The sequence below is a fragment of the Pygocentrus nattereri genome, chromosome 14 (assembly GCF_015220715.1).
Source record: "Pygocentrus nattereri isolate fPygNat1 chromosome 14, fPygNat1.pri, whole genome shotgun sequence".
In the NCBI taxonomy this organism is placed as follows: domain Eukaryota; kingdom Metazoa; phylum Chordata; class Actinopteri; order Characiformes; family Serrasalmidae; genus Pygocentrus; species Pygocentrus nattereri.
This window is the reverse complement of record NC_051224.1, coordinates 29892433-29912787: the sequence shown is the minus strand read 5'-3', so window position 1 is coordinate 29912787 and position 20355 is coordinate 29892433. Positions and strand designations below refer to the sequence as shown.

Sequence of the window (20355 nt, the reverse complement as noted above, 5' to 3'; positions counted from 1 at the left end):
AGCATTTCCAAAATCCTCAGACAAATTGGTTGCCATGCAGACGTTTTGATCATAGATGTGGCGAAGCCCTTCAACTACCTGATCACTGCCTACTGTATCTTGACTTGAGTCCAATCAGACTTGTTTCTGGAGCAAACTACAAAGGGAAAAACTCTCTGCCTCATCATCTTTCTCTTTCTCTCTCAGACCAGATTCTTATTCCACATGCTGTAATTTAGAGTGGATTGGGGTCTCAAACATTACAGGCATTCAAACATGAATTAAACTCACTCTTTTAACAATTGATGCTAATTCTTGGCAATGTTGCATAATGAGCTTGTTTATGTTCTTAACACCCTGCTGACAGAAATGGGAAAATGAGAGCTGGATTGTTTTTAAAACAGCCTTTTGTTAAATCAGATTATGTTTGATGGTCTCCAGCAGAGAACATTTATGGAACAGCTCAATAACGCATAGAGCTCAGCGTGAGTCCAATTCCCCCTGCCTTCCGCAGAGGCATTTAATATGCTTCACACAAACACTCCACCAGTTCCCGAAGCCCTGATGCAGTCACGTCTGTCTGCCAAAAGAAACAGAATCAGGCTGAGAGCCTGAGACCACTCTTTTTTCCCCCACTCACACTTTCATTCATTGAGCTTTTACATTTAATTGTAGTGCTTCTACTGAATGGCAGAGAATATGAAATCCACCATCCATCTAAGTTCACCATCTTTCTCATAACAGGGTCATGATGATATTTATAAATAATGGACACATTAAGTGCTAACCTTCATAGCTGTCTTTTAACAGTACATTTCTATTATGTTTGACTTCATCTAACTGTCAAACCTCAAAGAGTAAGACAGAGATATTTCTGGTAGTACGTTATACAGTTCTTTTCAAAAATATGAATAAGTTGACTCAGATCACTGAATTGATTCATTCCTCCTGAAACTTTCACTGATTTTGTTCAGTTTTTGCAATCTAGTGAATGAAACAAAGATCCATGAAAAAGTACTACAGTAGGCTAACAAAACAGTTTGACAAACTGCAATTCAAAGCTGTATAACTGCTATTTAAGATACATATGCTCATTTATATGGCATCTTCAAGGGTGTTCAGCAAATGTAATGCCCTAGATGATGTATTGGATAATGATGTATATTAGCCTACTATTATAGAAAATGATAGGATATTTTGAAATGATGGTATAAAATATAAAAATATTAGGCCATTAATTATTTACCTGGCAATAAACATCCTTCAGTAGATTCTGTGTGCCGTTGTGCACTTCTTAAAATAGTCTATTAATTGGTTCTTTTGCTGCTGCAGAATCTCAAACCCTGTAGTATGTTCAAATAATGACAATAAGCAAATAATCGGTTCCACATACACGATATGGCAAAAAGTATGTGGACGCCTGACCACCACACGTAGACGAGATTGTCGGACATCCCATCCCAAAACTGTGAGAGCATTAATACGTACAGGGGCCCAGTCATGTTGAAACATCCCCTGAACTACTGCCTCCAAACTACATATATATATATATATATATATATATATATATATATATATATATAGATGTATGCTGTATTGATGATCTTTGTATGTATTAACATTACCTTTCACTGGAGCTAAAGGCTGAGCCCCAGACCATTAACCCTCCTCCACCAAACTTTACTGTTGGCACTATGCACTCCAGTTATGCTCTCCTGGCATCTGAGAAACCAAGGTTCATCCAGATGGTGAAGCAAGATTCATCACTCCAGAGAACATGTTTCCAGTGCTGGAATACTTCATATCACTCCAGCTGGCATTTGGTATTGCATATATTGATCTTAGGCTTGTGAGCAGTTACCCATGGAAACTGAAGCCTTCAGAACTGAGCACGGAGAAACTGAACTGAAATTCCCAACAGACAGTTGTTTAAAGTCACTCTTCATTAACACTTACTCTATTGTTGATGTTTCTCTGTGTAGTGTAGTTCCCAGTAGTTGTTTATTCTCTTTAAATAGTGAATAACACTATTACTCAACAAACATGAAACTGCAGTTTCAGGCAGTCTCCCTAGAATGTGTATCTCCAGAGTTCTTATGTGTATGCTAAGGAAATAGGTGACCACAATGTTCATCTCAGGCTCAGGTTAGTGAGGATAAAAAGATTAGTTTAGTGCCCCCTATTAATCGGTTCACTCCAAAACTAGTCTCTGCTCTTCTCATTGTAACACACTGATTTTCAGGCTACATTTCTGATGCATAAAACGGAGCTGTAATGCTGCTTGTCAGTGTGTTGCAATGGCTGTATTTGACCAACTATTTATAGCTTATCACTGCACTGTAAATAAAGTTTTTAGGCTTATTGTTTTCTGTAACACTTTTTAAATGTGTAGCAGTGTTAAGTTGAATTGACTTTAAGATTCAGAGTAAACGTGAGAAAACTGGATTGTACCGCATGATTATTTTTGAAAATAAGTGCTCTCTTTGCTGTCACTTATTGTTATATCACTGCTGTGCTACTGAATGTTTTGGTTTGGGTTATTAGCATGTGATATTGTTGATGTGTATTTTTGTAAACATAAGGTGCTAATAACGTGCACTGTAAAAAATCAGAGGTCAGCTCAACTCAAAATGATATAGAAAGTTATTACATTGCTTTTCTTGAGGTGACTCAACTTGAAGACACACAACTCAAATTTCTTAGTTGAGTCAAAAGTTCTCTTAATGCTTTTAGTACTGCATCTCACTTATGTAAATAAAATGAACTTCTTCAACTTCCTCACCAGCCAAGACTCTCTCCCTCACACCATCCTGCGAGATTGAGTACACACTTATGGATGGCTATGGCATTGCTGGGGCTCAAATTCACAACCTCCTGCTGGGGAGATGGCTCGGTCCACTGCACCACTTAGGAACACATGAAGCAACTCAGATTTTGTGTCTACAAATGTTTAATGCACTGAAGAAAATGTTTGTTGCTTTGGCTTTGAAGCATGGCATCATCTCATGTGGGGCAGCTGTGTAATAACGCATCCCAACATCACGAGGTTGTGAGTTTTAATCCCAACCCAAGAGGAGAATATGCCAGATAGGACTGTGTGAAAGAAGGAGCGCCAGGTAGTGGGGAAACTGAGTAAAAAAAAAAACACATTCAGTTTAGTTTATCTAACCGAGATGCAGATCTTGAAACAATAGCTTGGAGAATTTTTGACTCAACTAAGACCTTTGAGTTGTGTGAACTCTGGTGTCTTCAAGTTGACTCAACTCAAGAAAAGTCATGTAATCAGTTACTGAATCATTTTAGGTTAAACTGACCTCTTATTTTTTACAGTGTGTTATTGAAGTGTAACTGATGTGTTACTGTGTGTTTTTGCAGGTGAGTAGGTGGAACTTCCTGTTTGTCTTCTTGGCAGTTCCCGCGCTTCTTCAGCTGTGTACTTTACCATTTCTACCGGAGAGCCCACGTTTCCTGCTGATGGAACGCCGAGATGAGGCCCGTGCCGAAAAAGGTATGTTCAGCATCATCATTATCATCATCATCATCGATTTTATTTATAGCAATGTAATCTGATTATTTTTGGTGCTTTTGGATTACTTGTTTTTTTAGAGTTGTATAATTAAATAAACGCAAGAGAAAATATTTTAACAACTTAACATGAGACAAATCAGATAACTGCAGTGGTTTGGAAGCAAAGTGATTGCAGGTGATTATATTGTATTTGATTTATACCAATGCCAAAAAAATAAATCTGACAGAAACACTTTAATTATAATAATTATAAATAAAGGCCATTCTTAAAGTTCCTGCTAAAAAGCCTCTACTGGGTCATAAGGCTTCATATTGCTGTGCTTGGCTTAGATATCTCTTGTTACATTTGCAATGTAATTTTTAGACATTCCCTCAGCTCTCTGCAGTTTCAGCAGTCCACAGAAATCAATATATCCTACAAGTTCAAAAAGGCATTAGGTTCACATGAAAACTTGGGAGATGATCGTCTAAGTTACCAATATTGATCATTAACACATTTGAAAACTACTGAAGAAATAAATCATGTATGTGAATATAAGATGCTCATAAGGCTTTCTTCACATTTTGATTTATAGCTGGTCAAACTGTTTTTATGTTATGTAATTTTATGTTACAACAAAAAAGAATAAAAAAGCAAACGCCCAGTTCAGTTTGCAGTTTCCCCCTCATTAATGTAATGTACTTATAAAATATCATCTGTATTTTTTCTTATAACTGTAAAGATATACCTTTTTGTAGCCTAATTATGTAATACTCATGTATTCTGCTACTACCCAACCCTTATAAATAAATAAATAAATAAATAACAACATATAATGATATATGATGATATATAAAGATATATAAAAATATTGTTATGTGCTTTTCTTAAATGGCTCTCTGCTTTATAAGTTCCATTGCTTGTAATGATGTTTCATGAGAGTGTAATAAATAAAACAATCTGCCACTTCAATGCAATGTCAGTTCACAATGCTTCTTATGTCATCTTGCAATTAAAGCAATGAAGTGCTACTGATCAATTTTTGGCCAATATCATGTCATATCCATCACAAACTGTTCATTTGGGTCAGCATTTATTTTGCACCGACTGCTGGGGATACAATCCCAACTTAATATACCACTTTGCATATTTTATTGCTGCTCTGGTTTCAACTTTCATGCAAACAGATGTGAGAGTCTTGGTTTTAAACGTTAAAGCCTTTGCTCTGTTTTGCCTCCCAAGAGAACAGCAGGTACACAAGCCTTGTTAAATAAAAAAGGCAGAGTTACGTTCTCCCCTCCTGTGCATAGCTCTGAGGGCTCATCTGAAGAATGAAAGGGAGGTGCCCAGGAGGGCAACAATGGGCGTTTGAGTCGTGCCCTGTCTTTCTTTGAACTTGTCTTTTTCTCATGGTACGATTGTCCTGAAGTGGCCTCTGTTCTCCATTTGTGCTGGAAAGCTGGAAGGTGTTCGGTGTGCTGGGCAATGCAGCGTGCATTGATCTCTGCACCAGGTGAAGCAGGGTGTACTGAACTCTGTAGATCTGGGCCTCAGCATGAGTAGAAAAGAGTGGACTGACAGAATGAGGTCGGGAACCCATTGCTGTCAAAGCAGCTTATAGGTTTTCTCTTTTGATATTATCAAATGATTGAGCAGTGGTCTCTATGGACTGTTAACCCAACAGAAAGCCAGATCTCATGTATCTCTGTGGTTCTGCACTGTGTTATTACATAATTAATGACATAGTTGAGCCTATATAACTTTATATCAGATTTACATTCTGTATAAATTTGTAAAATTTTTATATAAACAGTTTACTGATAGTATTCCAATGACATCACAATCACGTTGCCACCATTTTGGATGCCAAATTCAGGTACATTCATCAGTGCTGTGGCTACTTGTATGGAGACAACAAAGCCATAACTGATCCAGCAAACTCAGTAAAACACGTTGCGGAAAAATAGCTCATATGTTATTAGAAGTGCCCTCATTAGTGTAGTATAAAGTACAGAAGTGTGTGGTTTGGGACACAGTGTTAGATGAGCCAATGAGATGTGATCAGCAGCTCCAGTGGCTGCTCAGTAACAGTTAAACATCTCCAAGCAAAAGTCTGAGGTGTTTTCTTGATTAAGGATCATTTATTGAGGTAAATTCATGCATTTTTCAGCTTTCAAAATTCACTTAAGGCACCTGAATGTAACTGCAGCACCTTTTAAGGTGGAACAGAAAACTCAAATGAGAAGCTGGTGAATAAGAATTTGTCTTGAGCTTAATATTTATGTATGAGTTTATTATTTAAGAGCTTTGGCAGTTTAGGTAGCCATTTTATTAGCATTGGAATGTTCTGAACTATGGAGATGTGCAGGCTATATAGAACCAGTTCATCAATCTAGCTAATTTTCTTCTTGTAGTGGTTTCTGGAGATGCATCTAAAGCATCTTTAAGTCTTTTTAGAGGTCATTCTGGTCTATTCTGCTTGGTTTTATCCACTTGCAGGGTTGTAAATGCAATAATGGTGATGTCAGAGCCAAGTCAGAGCATTCGTACCAAAACAGCAACATGGCTTTCTTTATGATGTAATCAAATACTATAAATATCTCTACGTGGCTTTCTTGGTATCAATCATGTAAAACTAGCATTTAAACACAACAATAAAAATAGCATTTAAACCCGTACCCCAGGAAGACAAAATTGTAGTTCACTTCTGGTTCTGTAAACCATACACATTTTTATCAAATATGCTGGGTGACTCAAAAAGATTAATCTAATATCGAATTGATTTATCGTTGTGGAACCAACGACCAACACTCTGAGCTGTTGGAGGTTCATTGCCAAGATCACATTGCACAGTTATGACGGATTCATTCTTATTGAAGAATGTTAATGTTAAAAAGTGGAATCAACAGAATCACTTTGTGTCAACAAGCCCTTTTGTTATCATCAGCTATACCTACAACTTCAATAGGTTAACATTTGAAGAGTTAGTCAGTGCAGTTTGGATAATTAGTTACAGGCTTAGATAACTGAACTTTGCAACAAGTCACATTTTAGCTCCTCTGGCTTTCATCTGTCCCCGAGTATTGCTTTGGCCGCTTGTCCAGCTCTCTCAGGAGTAGCTTCAGTGTTCTTTGTTCCTGCGTTTTCTCTTTTCTTCCAGATCTGCGAGTGCAAGGTAAACTCACTCCAACCTCGGGCAAGACAAGGGTTGGAAAAAATCGATTGTGTGAAACATTTGTTATACACCTGTTTTAATGATTCACTCCTACTCTGCAGCGCTGCGCTGTGAAATTTTGTTCTGATAGTACAGGGTCTCCTATCCTGGCCTGCACTTGAGAAGTCATGAAAGGGGAAATGCAGCCAACTCAGATCAGCAAAGCTGCCATGTGCTGCAGGGCATACCAGACTTTTATCCTTTGCTCATACAGTACAAGTTAAGGTGTGGGCAGACAAAGTCTGGGCACTTTTTCTATTTTTCACTTTTTAGAATAATTGTGAAGACATCAAAGCTATGACAATATTCAAAAGTCAGACACTGCTCCTTCTAAAACAGGGTATTAATAGGAAGCTCCCTGTACAGTAACAGCCTCTACTCTTCTGGGAAGATTTTTAAGCTAGATGTTGGCACACTGCTGTGAGGTTTGATTGCATTCAGCCACAATAGCATACATGAGATCATCAGATAGTGGTGTTGGAAGATTAGTTCTGGATTATAAACACCACCCCTGTTCATCCCAAATGTATTGGCTGGAGCTTTATCACACCAGAGAACACAGGTTCACTGCTCCACAGACCAGTGCCCACCAGGGGAGAAGCTCTACATATCCTAAGACCTTGAGATCTTGTTGAATTTTGAATAGTACTTGCTGAGGAGGGATTTCCGAAAATACTTTCTACATTGAATTTTTGTTTTTGAAATACGTTTGGTGACTTTATTTGGATAGTGCACTGTAGATGTTTTTTTAGCTTGTCTTTAACACTAATTTAACAGACACCAAATAGCCAACAATTACATAACTTCACTCTAAACCTAATGCTCACTCTAACCCAAACCTTAATTTCAACATGAACACTAACTTTTTAACAATACATTTTTGCATATTTTAATAATTTAAGTGCAAACAAAGCCCTTTAGAGTGGTTTGGTGCATTTTAGAGAAACTTACTAGTTTCTTTACAGTTTCTTTACAGGTTCTACCAGATTCTTCTCAATGCTGATGATAGAAACCAGTGGTTGTGATTCCTAAAGTGCAAAAAATAGTCATTGTATTTATAATGAAATGTAAAACAGCCAGTGAACCTACACTTGTCTATCAAATTTGGAAAATCAGAAAAATCATGGTGTTTCTGGGGAAGATACTTTCTTACAATGCCCAACATATCACCTCCATGAGTAAATTTAATGTTGTAAGCCAAAACCTTCTTAAAACTTTCAGCAGGCCCGTTGTGACCATTTCACCAACAATAATTTCCATGTAACTCTGTTTTCAGTTTAAGCAGGACACAGTGTGAAATGTGACTCTGTGTTGAGCTGCTAGTGAGCAATGAGGGAAGAAAGAGGGTTATCAGTTTACATGTGAACATCATTTTATACATAGATATTAACATTACTATTTATGTTTTATCAAAAACAACTATAAGCATTTAGTTCAAGTCTTTAGGATGATACTACTTTATATCAGGTATATCAAAACCTCTGACTCAGACTGCAAGTATGTTCACAAATATTTTATCCTTCTGAAACTAAAATGCTTTAATGATTAAAAAAATCACCCACTGTTTCAGCATATTGCACTCAGCTGGATTCATGCATGACTGTCTGCACTCCCCTGCTAACTTAATTCAGCAAGTTGCCTATTTACAAGCAGAGTCATACATCTTTAGTCAAGGACACAAGCGCTAATGGCTTTGAATAAGCAGCGCTGGTGATCTTGGTCCTGGAGTCATCTATGTGAGAGACAGTGCATCATTGTTTACCATCAGTGTGTGTGACTAGAAAGCCATATGAAGCAGCTGCACTGTTATTTTGAAGAATTATGCCACTAGATAGAATATGTATGAAGATAACAGTGAATCATCCATTATATTTTGTATATAAACAATAGCTTGCATTGTGTAACCAATTTATAGGCACATCACTTATTTATGTACTATTCTTTATGTTATTTGTCATGTTCTTTGGTCGCTGTTTACATAAACACATTTAATGTGAATGCTTCAGTTTGAACTTTTGTCTTCTGCACATTGTCATCATTTTGCACTGGGATCTTTGCCTTTGCAAAGCCATATCTTGACCCTTGTGATCTCTCTAATTGTCATCCTGTTTCAAACACTAAGATTTTAGAGAAAGTTTTTGCCCAAACAATCTGTTCATTTTTAAGTGAATATAATAAGCATAACTTATTTTTCTCTGGAATTCAAAAACATCATAATACAGATACATCACTAGCTAGGGTGGTCAGTGATTTACTGGTTGGGTCAGATTGCAGAAAAGTTCACTTGTACTACTGGATAGTGTAGCTTTTTAATGGACAAGTTTCTTATGCACAGACGTGTTCTTGCCCAATTTAGGTCTTACTTGACGGACTGCTACAAATTAAATAGGGAGTTTTCAAATAATAGAAGAATTCAGCATGGTGTCCCACAATGTTTAAGGGCCCTTACATTTACTGTTACCAATTCTCATGTTCAGTCTTGTCTCTGACTTTCACTTTTATTTGTTTAGATTAACAAAAGCCTAGCGTACGGCTGTTATTTGTGTATATAGAATGGCAGTCATAGGAGGAGTCTGAGGGAGGAAACAAGGAAGCACTACAACCCTATTGAACATAGCTAAAATAGCTCTTGCATTTTAAAATGGAAAAGAATACAGGTGAAAGAGACGTCTTTCTTTACTGTTTACTTTATTTACTATAGTCGTACAGTATAATGCGGTATGTCTTAAATCATACATAAATCAATATAGTCAAGAAAAATGGCACAGACTTTGTTCTGATTGGCCCAAAGTGAAATTGTATGTAGTTTTACTTCAGGTGAACATCTAAGAGTGGTATAATTTGAATAGTTAGGGACAACACAAAAAAAAATGTTCAATTCTGTTTCCAAAGAAGATGTGTAATTATTTAAACCTTATACTTAAATGAAAATAGTACGAAGACAATATATCAAATGTTGCAACTGAGAAACTGTATTGTTTTTTGAAAAATATATGCCCATGTTGAAATTGATGCAAATAACTTCATTTAAAAAAGTTGGGACATGGGCATATTTACATATTTTTACTTTTTTTAAAAATCAGCAAAAAAATGGTCAGTTTCTGGACATTTAATATGTTGTCTATAGAACATTTTCAGTTAAAAATAAGGTTTAAATTATTTGCACATTATTGCACTGCATAGGGCCCCAACCATTTTGGAAGAGGTTATAAGAACATTTTAATCTGTATATCAACAGATGTTCTTCTGAACTAAGATTAAGCACAAAATAAGTCAAACTTCTTTGCTGTGGGAGACTCATTCTATTAGTTGGAGTTGATTTGTCTTTGAAGGGAAGCTAGATTGTGATTTTTGTGTTTTTGTTGTTTGGTGGGACCATGCTGTGTGCTCTCACCTTTACCTGTTGGAGGTGAATAAATGGGGCAGAGTCTGTCTTGCACTGTCAGATCAGGCAGAAGAATTCCAGGACCCTACTGTGCTAAGAGTATGCAGTGGGGCATAACTAAGAGAGGACTCTTTATCTTTACCAGTTTTGTTATTCTGCTTCCTTAAATATAGGCCTTCTCTCTCACCTGTTCTTAATTCCTTTTACTGACATGATCATACTTATCAGTGGTTGAGCCTCTGTGATAATGCTAAAAACGTTTCACATGAACTTTTGTGGCTGTTCAAAATTAATTGTAAACTAACCGTTTTCTTCTAAATTCTGACTGAAACCCAGTGATCAGAATATATATATATATATATATATATATATATATATATATATATATATATATTGTTTACATCATTGACATGTCTGTTTTTCACACTTCTACTTCTCAGTTTCTAGTCTCAGATAACTCTAATTTAAATAAAAGCAACTCACATTTGCATACCGCCTCCTTGCCCCCACCGTTACACATAAATACAAATATGTAGATACATACAAGGTTTCCCATAGGACTGCAGCTCAAAATGTAACAAAAATTTCTGCAAATTGCAAAAAAATAAAAATAGATTTATTTAAAGGTAAGATGAAGGTGCCTAGTAAACATCTCAGCAGGTAAAGAACTCCTGATCTTTGGAGCAGCAACATTAAATGTGCCACTCCACTATTGCAATTAACAAACTTAAAATCAGATTTCAAATAAAATCCACAGGCGCTGTGAAATGCATGAAGGTGGCAAAAGATTTAGAGCTTTAAAAAGAAACAGAAGAACTTTTAAATCAATTCTAGAAGACACGAGTGAGCAGGGCGATGATGCAAGAAGAGAACACAGCTTGTGTTGGTCTCAAGTGATTGTTCTTAAAGGCAATACCGCATTTGCTCTACTTTGCTTTGGTGAGATGTAATCTTCAGTGGTTTGCTTCAGTGAAATCTAATCTAAATTTAATCTAACTGATCTGATCTGGCTAATCCAAGACTTAAGAATCATCTGAATATTGCACATGAAGGATACGTTAAATTAGAGCCTCCAATAGCACATAGCTAAATTTTGAGCCTAATGTCGATACAGCTGCCTGCGATCATTTGACTTGGTGCAAACAATCATGGAAAACTAGAGAACCTGGACATAACAACAAAGGAAGCCAAAATCTTTCCTTTACCATACTCAATATGCCCTCACACTGGTACTGTACAAGTAACTTTTTATAACTTAGTCAAGTTAAAAACAATGTAAATATACTAACAAGAGTACAACAATGGTCTTAATGTCAACTGCTTACCTAAACCCCTTAAAATCCCAGGCTTATTAAATACTAAGACTATTCTATTGATTGTTGTTGATCTATATGGTTTCTTAACTTTCATTTGTAGATGCAGCGACGATCTGTGTTTACTGTCAAGGATTATCCTAAGTATTCCCAAGCCCATAAGAGTATATGCATTACAGAAGTGTGTCAGTTTTAATGCTGAGGGTCACAAACATTCAATATAAGTTTTTTTGGCTTTGCCCTTTATGAAAAAGAGATTTCTCCATGTGTTGCAGGCTTTGAATTTGGAATTCACATATATTTACAAAAATCAAAGGCAACATATTAACCTTTTCAACTCCTTGGGACCACCAGTGGTTCCAAAACGCACTTTGTCATATTCTTCATAACTTTCATATTTCATAAGCTACATTAAAAAGGTGGCTGTCATATGAGAAATGTAACTGTCTTTTTTACAGTCAAATAGATGGGTAATGTAATTTTAAACCCTTATAATAAAAGAAGCTCAACTCCCAATTTTTTTATCTACTGAAAGTTGATCCATTTTCTGCAAATCTAAGCTATAAGCTGGATCCCAGATGGTGTCTCTTCAGTGATCTGCTCTGTGAAAATTATTTTTATAAAATAATACAAAGTGTGTGTAAGATTTTTGGCTTTCAGCACTAAATTGAAAGCATATAGCAATATGTGTATGATCATAAAATACATTTTCTGTTAATTTGAGGGAGCTTTTACCAAAATAAATAAATAAATAAAATAAAAACTTACATTTATTTCATGCGATTACTGAATAATTTGCCTTACGATTTTGGCATGTAAATTAATATGGATAAACCAAAATTTACCCTGGAGAGTTCACTTCTATGTTCATGTTTCAATTACATACCTGTAAAATACAGTTTGCAAATCACTGCTTTCTCTTTTAATTTGCATTTTACCTACTGTCTCAACTTTTGTAGAACTGGCTTTCTATGTGCCCAGTATGTTGGTTTTAAATATATTTAAAAATGAAATAAAGTTAAAAGTGGTTTTACTAGTTTTGTTGGTTGCATTGATACACATTTATGCCTTCCTCCATTCTGCTGTCCGCAGCCCTGGTGCTGAACATTGAGCTGCTGTCCGTGGTTCTGAAACTTTTTTTTCAGAGAAGCCTGGAGTGAAGCTGGCTCACATGGGGTCAAGCAGTATTACTTCAGTTTTTATCAGCTGCCGCAGAGGGTCTCTATTAGTGGAAATGTGTTAAAATATTCAGTGTTTTTATAAGCTGAGTAATGTTTTAGAATATGAATACACGTGTACATATGTGGTAGTAGAGACAGGGTAAAGATGGACTGGACTGGAAAAATTACTAATTAGTAATGCATACACTCACACACATGTTCCCTCTGTTTGACTTTCTTTAAGACTGCTTGCAGTGTGTGACTGTTTTATCCAAACCAGCATGAAACAGATATGTAATCTCACTTATGCAGATTTCACTAGAATGTGCTTCAGATGAGCTTTGTGGGTACATCAGAGAGCAACCAAGCTCTTAACTGCAGGAGCAGATAGCTATGTATATAAAGGGCTTGACATGAAAAGATTTTATTTGAATATTTCTCAGCACAGTTCAGCCAAACATTCTACACTAGATGTAATAGTGAAAAATGACTGTCCTCTGTTGCATCCCTCAGCTCCAAACTGCCACTGAAAGCAACATCAGCACACGAACTGTGCATTGGAAGCTTCATGAAATGGGTTTCCATGGTCAAGCAGTGGCACACAAATCTGAGATCACTATGTGCAATGCCACATAGTGATGCTTCAGCTGGAGTGGTGTAAAACAGACTGCTAATACGTAATGCCAATGGTAACATTTGGTAGAGGAGGGATAATGATCTGAAGCTCTTTTTCATGGTTTGGCATAGGTCCCATAGTTCCAGTGAAGGGTGTTGTTAATGCTACAGCAAGACATTTTGGGCAGTCATAGGCTTCCAACTTTGTGGCAGCAGTTTGGGGAAGGCCTTTGTCTGTTCCAGCATGACTTTGCTCCTGAAACTACATCAGCAAGCCCAAGAACTCAACATAGTTTGAAGCAGTTATGCAGACATGCAATTTACACAGAGCTAAACCATGGTTTCATTACTTATCAGCTACTTTAGTCTCATAGCTCTTGCGCAGAAATTAAAGAGCAAACTTTGGGTACCAAACTACTTCTTCATTTGGTGTGAAAATGTGTGAAATACGAATAAGTGAAAAAGTTTTTTTGAACTTTTGCTGAATTTTAAAACTGTATAGCTGTAACAAATGATTATAGTCCCAAGTACTTGTCTGCCCTCCTGGAATCGTGGTTATTCAAGATTCTGTCTCCATATCTCCCCTTTTAAATATCGTCTGACAAGACTTTAATGAGAGATAAAGCCAAGCACTGGCCTGCAGTGTAGTGACAATGACAAAAAGCTAATTCTCTGTTTAATCTGATTTTGGGAATTCTATTGCTTTCAGAAAGTTCTGATGAATAGAGAACAATTCTCTTGCATTATTTATTCAGGTCACAAAAGACAGACAGAAAAAATGATTCTGACAGATTGCTTTAATCAGTGCCAGTGGTTCATCTCAGGGAATGTCTCGCTATCTTTCTCATTTGGCCCTTTCTTATTTCTTTTTTCCCTTATTGTTAGTCTCTCTCGTCTCATTTCCCTCCAGCATTTAAGGTCTTCCTGGGTAAAACGGATGTTTCCGCTGAGCTGGAGGAGGTGCATGCGGAGAGCAGGGCTCAGAACACACTGCAGATGGCTTCAGCTCTGGAGCTTTTTAGGAACAGAGCCGTGCGCTGGCAAACCATCACTGTCATCGTCACCATGGCCTGCTACCAGCTATGCGGCCTCAACGCTGTGAGTGTGCACACTGTCGTACTCTTTCTTTGTAATATCATGCAGCCAAGTACTACAGAGGCAAATACATTTGTTCACCTAGGACCATGACAAAGAACCACAACTGCTATTTACCCACCAGGCATGGTATGGTATGGTCACAAATCTTTGGTGACAAAATGATTATCACTTTTCTTGGAAAGTAAACCACACCTTACCAGAGTACCCATGCAGAATTTGTTTACCCATCACGTTTTCTTTTCTTGCTGGGGTTTTAACGTTTAGCACAGCCACAGATTAACCTACTCAATCAAATGAGGACAGAATGTTTCTTAAGCTGTATTTTATAATGAAATTAGTTTTCTGTGAGTGCTGTCACTGTATTATCATGTGCTTATCTATGCTTTGCCTTATTTCCTCTGGTGTCCAATTACTGTTTAGTAAGTGTTGCTATCTACTATTCACTAGTGGACTGTAGCAAAGTAAATGTATTTCATTACTGTTCTTAAGCAGTTTTTTGTGTATCTGTACTTTACTTCACTCCACTACATTCAAAGTCAAATATCCTACTTTTTACTCCATTACCTTATGCAAAATCTGTCATTCCTTTTGGTTTATGTGTGTATGAAAATGTATCAAAAAACGTAATGAAAACGAAAGAAGCGTGAAGCAAGAACACTGATCAGGGCACAGCAAGCACTTTGTTTTGAGCTTGCTTCGACCTGTTGGACATACCAACCCAGTTCAACATCAGTGCAGCAGCATAAACGTTTGGAGGGTCTATTCAACATAAATGATGAACTAACCTAACTCTGTGTAAATAGACCACAATATAGAAATATGTATAAATATGCAGTTGTAACTGGTGTGTGTCTTTTTTCTGAATTTATACAAACACTTTCATTTTACATTTGTTTTGGCTAGTTTATGTTTATGAACAGATGCAGTGTAGTACAGGAAAACTCATTTGTGAATCTGCGAATAAAGCTTAAAGTGAAACTTTGCTTGTTCACAAAAAAGCTATTTCATAGATGCTTGATTCTATGTAATGGAAATTGTTTGCCTTCAGTGTTTTGTGCTTATAAACTACTGTGTCAGGCTAAATAATAACATTCTATTAAAAGACTGGTTTACCAAGAGTGACAATAGAGTATTTTCACCTCAAACAAGTTGATAAAGCAAGAGTCTTGTTACATAAATGGTAATAGGAAACTAGAGCCATAATTAATCTTTTGGTATTTCTACTTTCAATACTTAAGTACATTTGAAGGCAAATACTTTTTTACTTTTACTCAAGTGGAGGTCTAAAGGGAGGACTTCTACTTTTACTGGAGTAATATTTTACCTTACTTGGAAAGACATCTTGTCCATTGACTTACATTAAAAGTGAAGTCTGTATACTATAAAGTTACCATTTTAGTTTTCTTCTGTCAACAGTGACACACATACATACACAAACACACCCATAGTCTGATGGGATATACGTACCTCTGACCACTTTTTTTGCAGAGCCGCAAATACGTACCCTCGAGTACGTTTTGCTGCACTTTTGAGAAACAAATGTCCACTGTGGGCGCTAAAGAGAAGCTTAATTACATTAAATAAACTTTAATGTAAAATTGCGATTATTTTGCCTTTGAAAATGACTGTATTTGACATTTTGATTATTTTTTAAGTGTCAGTCTTCAGCGCTATTTTAATGATAAAATGTAGAATAATTTTGGAGCGCCTGTGATGTCTGTCGGTTCACGAATGGGCAAAGCAGGTAGCTAATGCCGTCTCTAACACAGCTTCAGGTACGTAGCTATAGCTATAGCTGGGGCTATTCTCCTATAACTTTAGTTTGGTGGATAAAGCAGATTGTGTACTTGCTGGCTACCAAGCAGAGGTTCCCATAACCTTTTGCCTGAAGATATAAGGGGATGGGGGGCTCTTGTCTACTGATTTAGGGGCGATTTATCTAGCTAGCCTCCTTCAATTACGTGTCCTGCAGTACGTATCTATATCCAAGATGTCAGCTGAGCTGATAATGGTACGTAGCTTTAGCTAGCTAGGTACAACCCCAATTCCAATGAAGTTGGGACGTTGTGTAAAACATAAATAAAAACAGAATACGATGATTTGCAAAGCCTTTTCAACCTATATTCAATTGAATACACTACAAAGACAAGATATTTAATGTTTAAGCGGATAAACTTTATTGTTTTTTGCAAATATTCACTCATTTTGAATTTGATGCCTGCAACACATTCCAAAGAAGTTGGGACAGGGGCAACAAAGACTGGGAAGTTGAGGAATGCTCAAAAAACACCTATTTGGAACATTCCACAGGTGAACAAGTTAATTGGAAACAGGTGAGTGTCATGATTGGGTATAAAGGGAGCATCCCTGGAAGGCTCAGTCATTCACAAGCAAGGATGGGGTGAGGTTCACCACTTTGTGAACAACTGCGTGAGCAAATAGTCCAACAGTTTAAGAACAACATTTCTAAACATGCAATTGCAAGGAATTTAGGGATGTCATCATCTACAGTCCATAATATCATCAAAAGATTCAGAGAATCTGTAGAAATCTCTGCAAGTAAGCGGCAAGGCAGAAAACCAACAATGAATGCCCGTGACCCCTCAGGCGGCACTGCATTAAAAACTGACATCATTCTGTAATGGATATTACCACATGGGCTCAGGAACACTTCAGGAAACCATTGTCAGTGAACACAGTTTGTCGCTCAACCTACAAGTGCAAGTTAAAAGCAAAAGCCATATATCAACAACACCCAGAAACACCGCTGGCTTCTCTGGGCCAAAGCTCATCTGAGATGGACTGACGCAAAGTGGAAAAGTGTCCTGTGGTCTGACGAGTTCACATTTCAAATTGTTTTTGGAAATCATGGAAGTCGTGTCCTCCGGGCCAAAGAGGAAAAGGACTGTCCGGGTTGTTATCAGCACAAAGTTCAAAAGCCAGCATCTCTGATGATACGGGGGTGGCATGGGTAACTTGCACATCTGTGAAGGCACCATTAATGCTGAAAGGTACATACAGGTTTTGGAGCAACATATGCTGCCATCCAAGCAATGTCTTTTTCATGGACGTCCTGCTTATTTCAGCAGGACAATGCCAAGCCACATTCTGCATGTGTTACAACAGCGTGACTTCACAGTAAAAGAGTGTGGGTACTAGACTGGCCTGCCTGCAGTCCAGACCCGTCTCCTTTTGAAAATGTGTGGCGCATTATGAAGCACAAAATACGACAACAGAGACCCCGGACTGTTGAGCAACTGAAGTTGTACAAGCAAGAATGGGAAAGAGTTCCACCTACAAAGCTTCAACAATTAGTGTCCTCAGTTCCCAAATGCTTATTGATTGTTGTTAAAAAGAAAGGTAATGTAACACAGTGGTAAACATACCCCTGTCCCAACTTCTTTGGAACATGTTGCAGGCATCAAATTCAAAATTAGTGAATATTTGCAAAAAACAATAAAGTTTACCCATTTGCACATTAAATATCTTGTCTTTGTAGTGTATTCAATTGAATATAGGTTGAAAAGGATTTGCAAATCATCGTATTCTGTTTTTATTTATGTTTTACACAAAGTCCCAACTTCATTGGAATTGGGGTTGTACCTTATGTGGTTAGCTAGCTCACGTTAGGAGGCTAGTGAAGAGCACTTGCTAGATAAAGCAGTTGATGTGGTTGTCATGATGTGCTGGCTAGAAATCTCAAGTTGTCGTGGCCTTTGTGCGGGGAAAAAAATGCCTAGATATCTGATCGGGCTGCATTAGCTGCCTTCTGGCCTATACCTGATGTATTAGTTATAGCTGGCTGGTTTAGTTGCTAGAAAACTAGCTAGCTAGCTAATGTCTAATGTTAATTGCGCTAACATCACATACATATTGATAATGGAATGGTGATTGTCAAAATATCATCAATCATTAAATATGTTATCAAAATAGGAAAGGTAGCTAAAGTACAAGCTCAGCTGACACCTCACTCTATGCTAATTAAGCAGTAGACAGTATCTCCCATTCTATCTCTAACCAGAAGGTTATACGAAAAGGTTACAAGAACCTCTTTATCCACCAAACTATGTGAGAATTGCTACAACTATAACTAGCTAGCTATGTACCTGATGCTATGTTAGAGGCCGCATTAGCTAGCTGTTAGCTAGCATAACGTACCTGAAGCTACGTACCATTATCAGCTCAGCTGACATCTCAGGTATAGCTACGTATTGCAGGATACGTAAATGAAGGAGGCTAGCTAGATAAATCGTCCCTAAATCAGTAGACAGTACCCCCATCCCCCTATATCTTCAGGCACAGGGTTATGGGAACCTCTGCTTGGTAGCCAGCAAGTACACAATCTGCTTTATCCGCCAAACTAATGTTATAGGAGAACAGCCCCAGCTATAGCTATAGTTACGTACCTGAAGCTGTGTTAGTGGCGGCATTAGCTACCTGCTTTGCCCACTCACAAACTGGCAGACATCACAGGCACTCTGAAATTATTCTACATGTTATCATTAAAATAGCACTGATGACTAACAGCATAAAAAATAATAAAAACTTAAAATACAGTCATTTTCAAAGGCAAAATAATCTCAATGTTACATTAAAGTGTAAGCTTACACACATACATGCACATATATGTATATATCATCAACATCATCATCATGCAGATAGGGTCGTGGTAGCAGTTGGGTCCCCCCCCCGACTTACTCCAGCTCATTCCCGGAGACCCCAAGCTGGTCCCAGGCCAACTTGGAGATGCAATCCCTCCAGCAGGTCCTGGGATGACCCTGGGGTTCTTATCCCATTAAGCTGTGCTTGGTACACCCTCACCAGGAGGCGTCTGTGGGGCATCCAGATCAGATGCCAAACCACATCAACTGGCTCCTCTCAATGTGGAGGAGTAGCAGCTCTACTCTGAGCTCCTCCCAGATGGCTGAGCTCCTCACCCTATTGAATAGAGTGTAGCCCGCCACCCTCTGAAGAAAGCTCATTACCGCTGCTTATATTCATGATCTCGTTCTTATGGTCACATGACGACACAGCTCATGACCATAGGTGAGGGTCGGGATGTAAACCGACCGGTAAACAGAGAGCTTGGCTCAGCTCCCTCTTCACCACTGCAGTCCGGTATAGTGACCGCATTACTGCTGCTGCCTGTCCCAGCCTGCAGTCGATCTCACGATCCCTCATCCCATCACTTGTGAACAAGACGCCAGGATACTTAAACTCCTCCACCTGAGGCAAGTTCTTTTCCCTTACCTGGAGTGGGCATGCCATCTTTTTCCTAAGACCATGGACTCAGACTTGGAGTGGTATACCAACCACTTCACAATAAGCCGCAAACTGCTAAAGTGACAGCTGCAGGCTCTCATGTGATCCAGCCAAAAGAACAACATCATCTGCAAATAGCAGAGACGCCACCTTCTCCTCCCACCTCCACACATAATTCCCTCCTGACCCCGGCTATGCCTTGACACTCTGTCCATGAGTATATCATGAACAGGGGTGAAGACAGGGCACAACCCTAGTGGAGTACAACGCTAACACTGAAAGGGTCCAACTTAATGCCAAGCATATGAACACAGCCCTCACTCCGGGACTCACAGAGATTGAATGGCCCAGAATAGTAGCCCCGGCACCCCATACTTCCGGAGGACCTCCCACAAGATATCTTGGGGAAGCTTTCTCCAAATCGACAAAACACATATAAACTGGGTTGGCAAACTCCCATGGCCCCTCAGCAAACTGTGAGAGGGTGAAAAGCTGGTCCATAATTAATATTAGTAATATAATCACTTGTAGGTAGTTTGACCAGAGGAGGATGTGTCCCCCCTGGTGAGCCTGGTTCCTCCCAAGGTTTCTTCCTCAGTTCTGAGGGAGTTTTTCCTTGCCACTGTTGCCCCTGGCTTGCCCACCGGGGGGTTTCTGTACATTCTTACAGTCCTGTTGAAACTTTGTCTTTTCCGAAATTCTGTAAAGCTGCTTTGTGACAACATCCGTTGTAAAAAGCGCTATACAAATACATTTGATTTGATTTGATTTGAGTCCATTCTTCCACGGTCGGGAAGGAATCTGCATTGTTCCTCCTCAAT

General features: G+C 38.2%; 1 protein-coding gene across 6 annotated transcripts in view; it reads left to right on the top strand.

Annotated features, from left to right (window-relative positions):
- slc2a9l2 (solute carrier family 2 member 9, like 2) overlaps positions 1 to 20355 on the top strand; it is a 321644-nt gene that overhangs the window by 155365 nt on the left and 145924 nt on the right. For all 6 annotated transcript variants that reach the window (XM_017705365.2, XM_017705366.2, XM_037544988.1 and 3 more), the window contains 2 exons: positions 3355 to 3487; positions 14085 to 14272. In XM_017705365.2, the coding sequence (XP_017560854.1) occupies positions 3355 to 3487; positions 14085 to 14272 (321 nt within the window). The remainder of the gene's footprint in view (positions 1 to 3354; positions 3488 to 14084; positions 14273 to 20355) is intronic.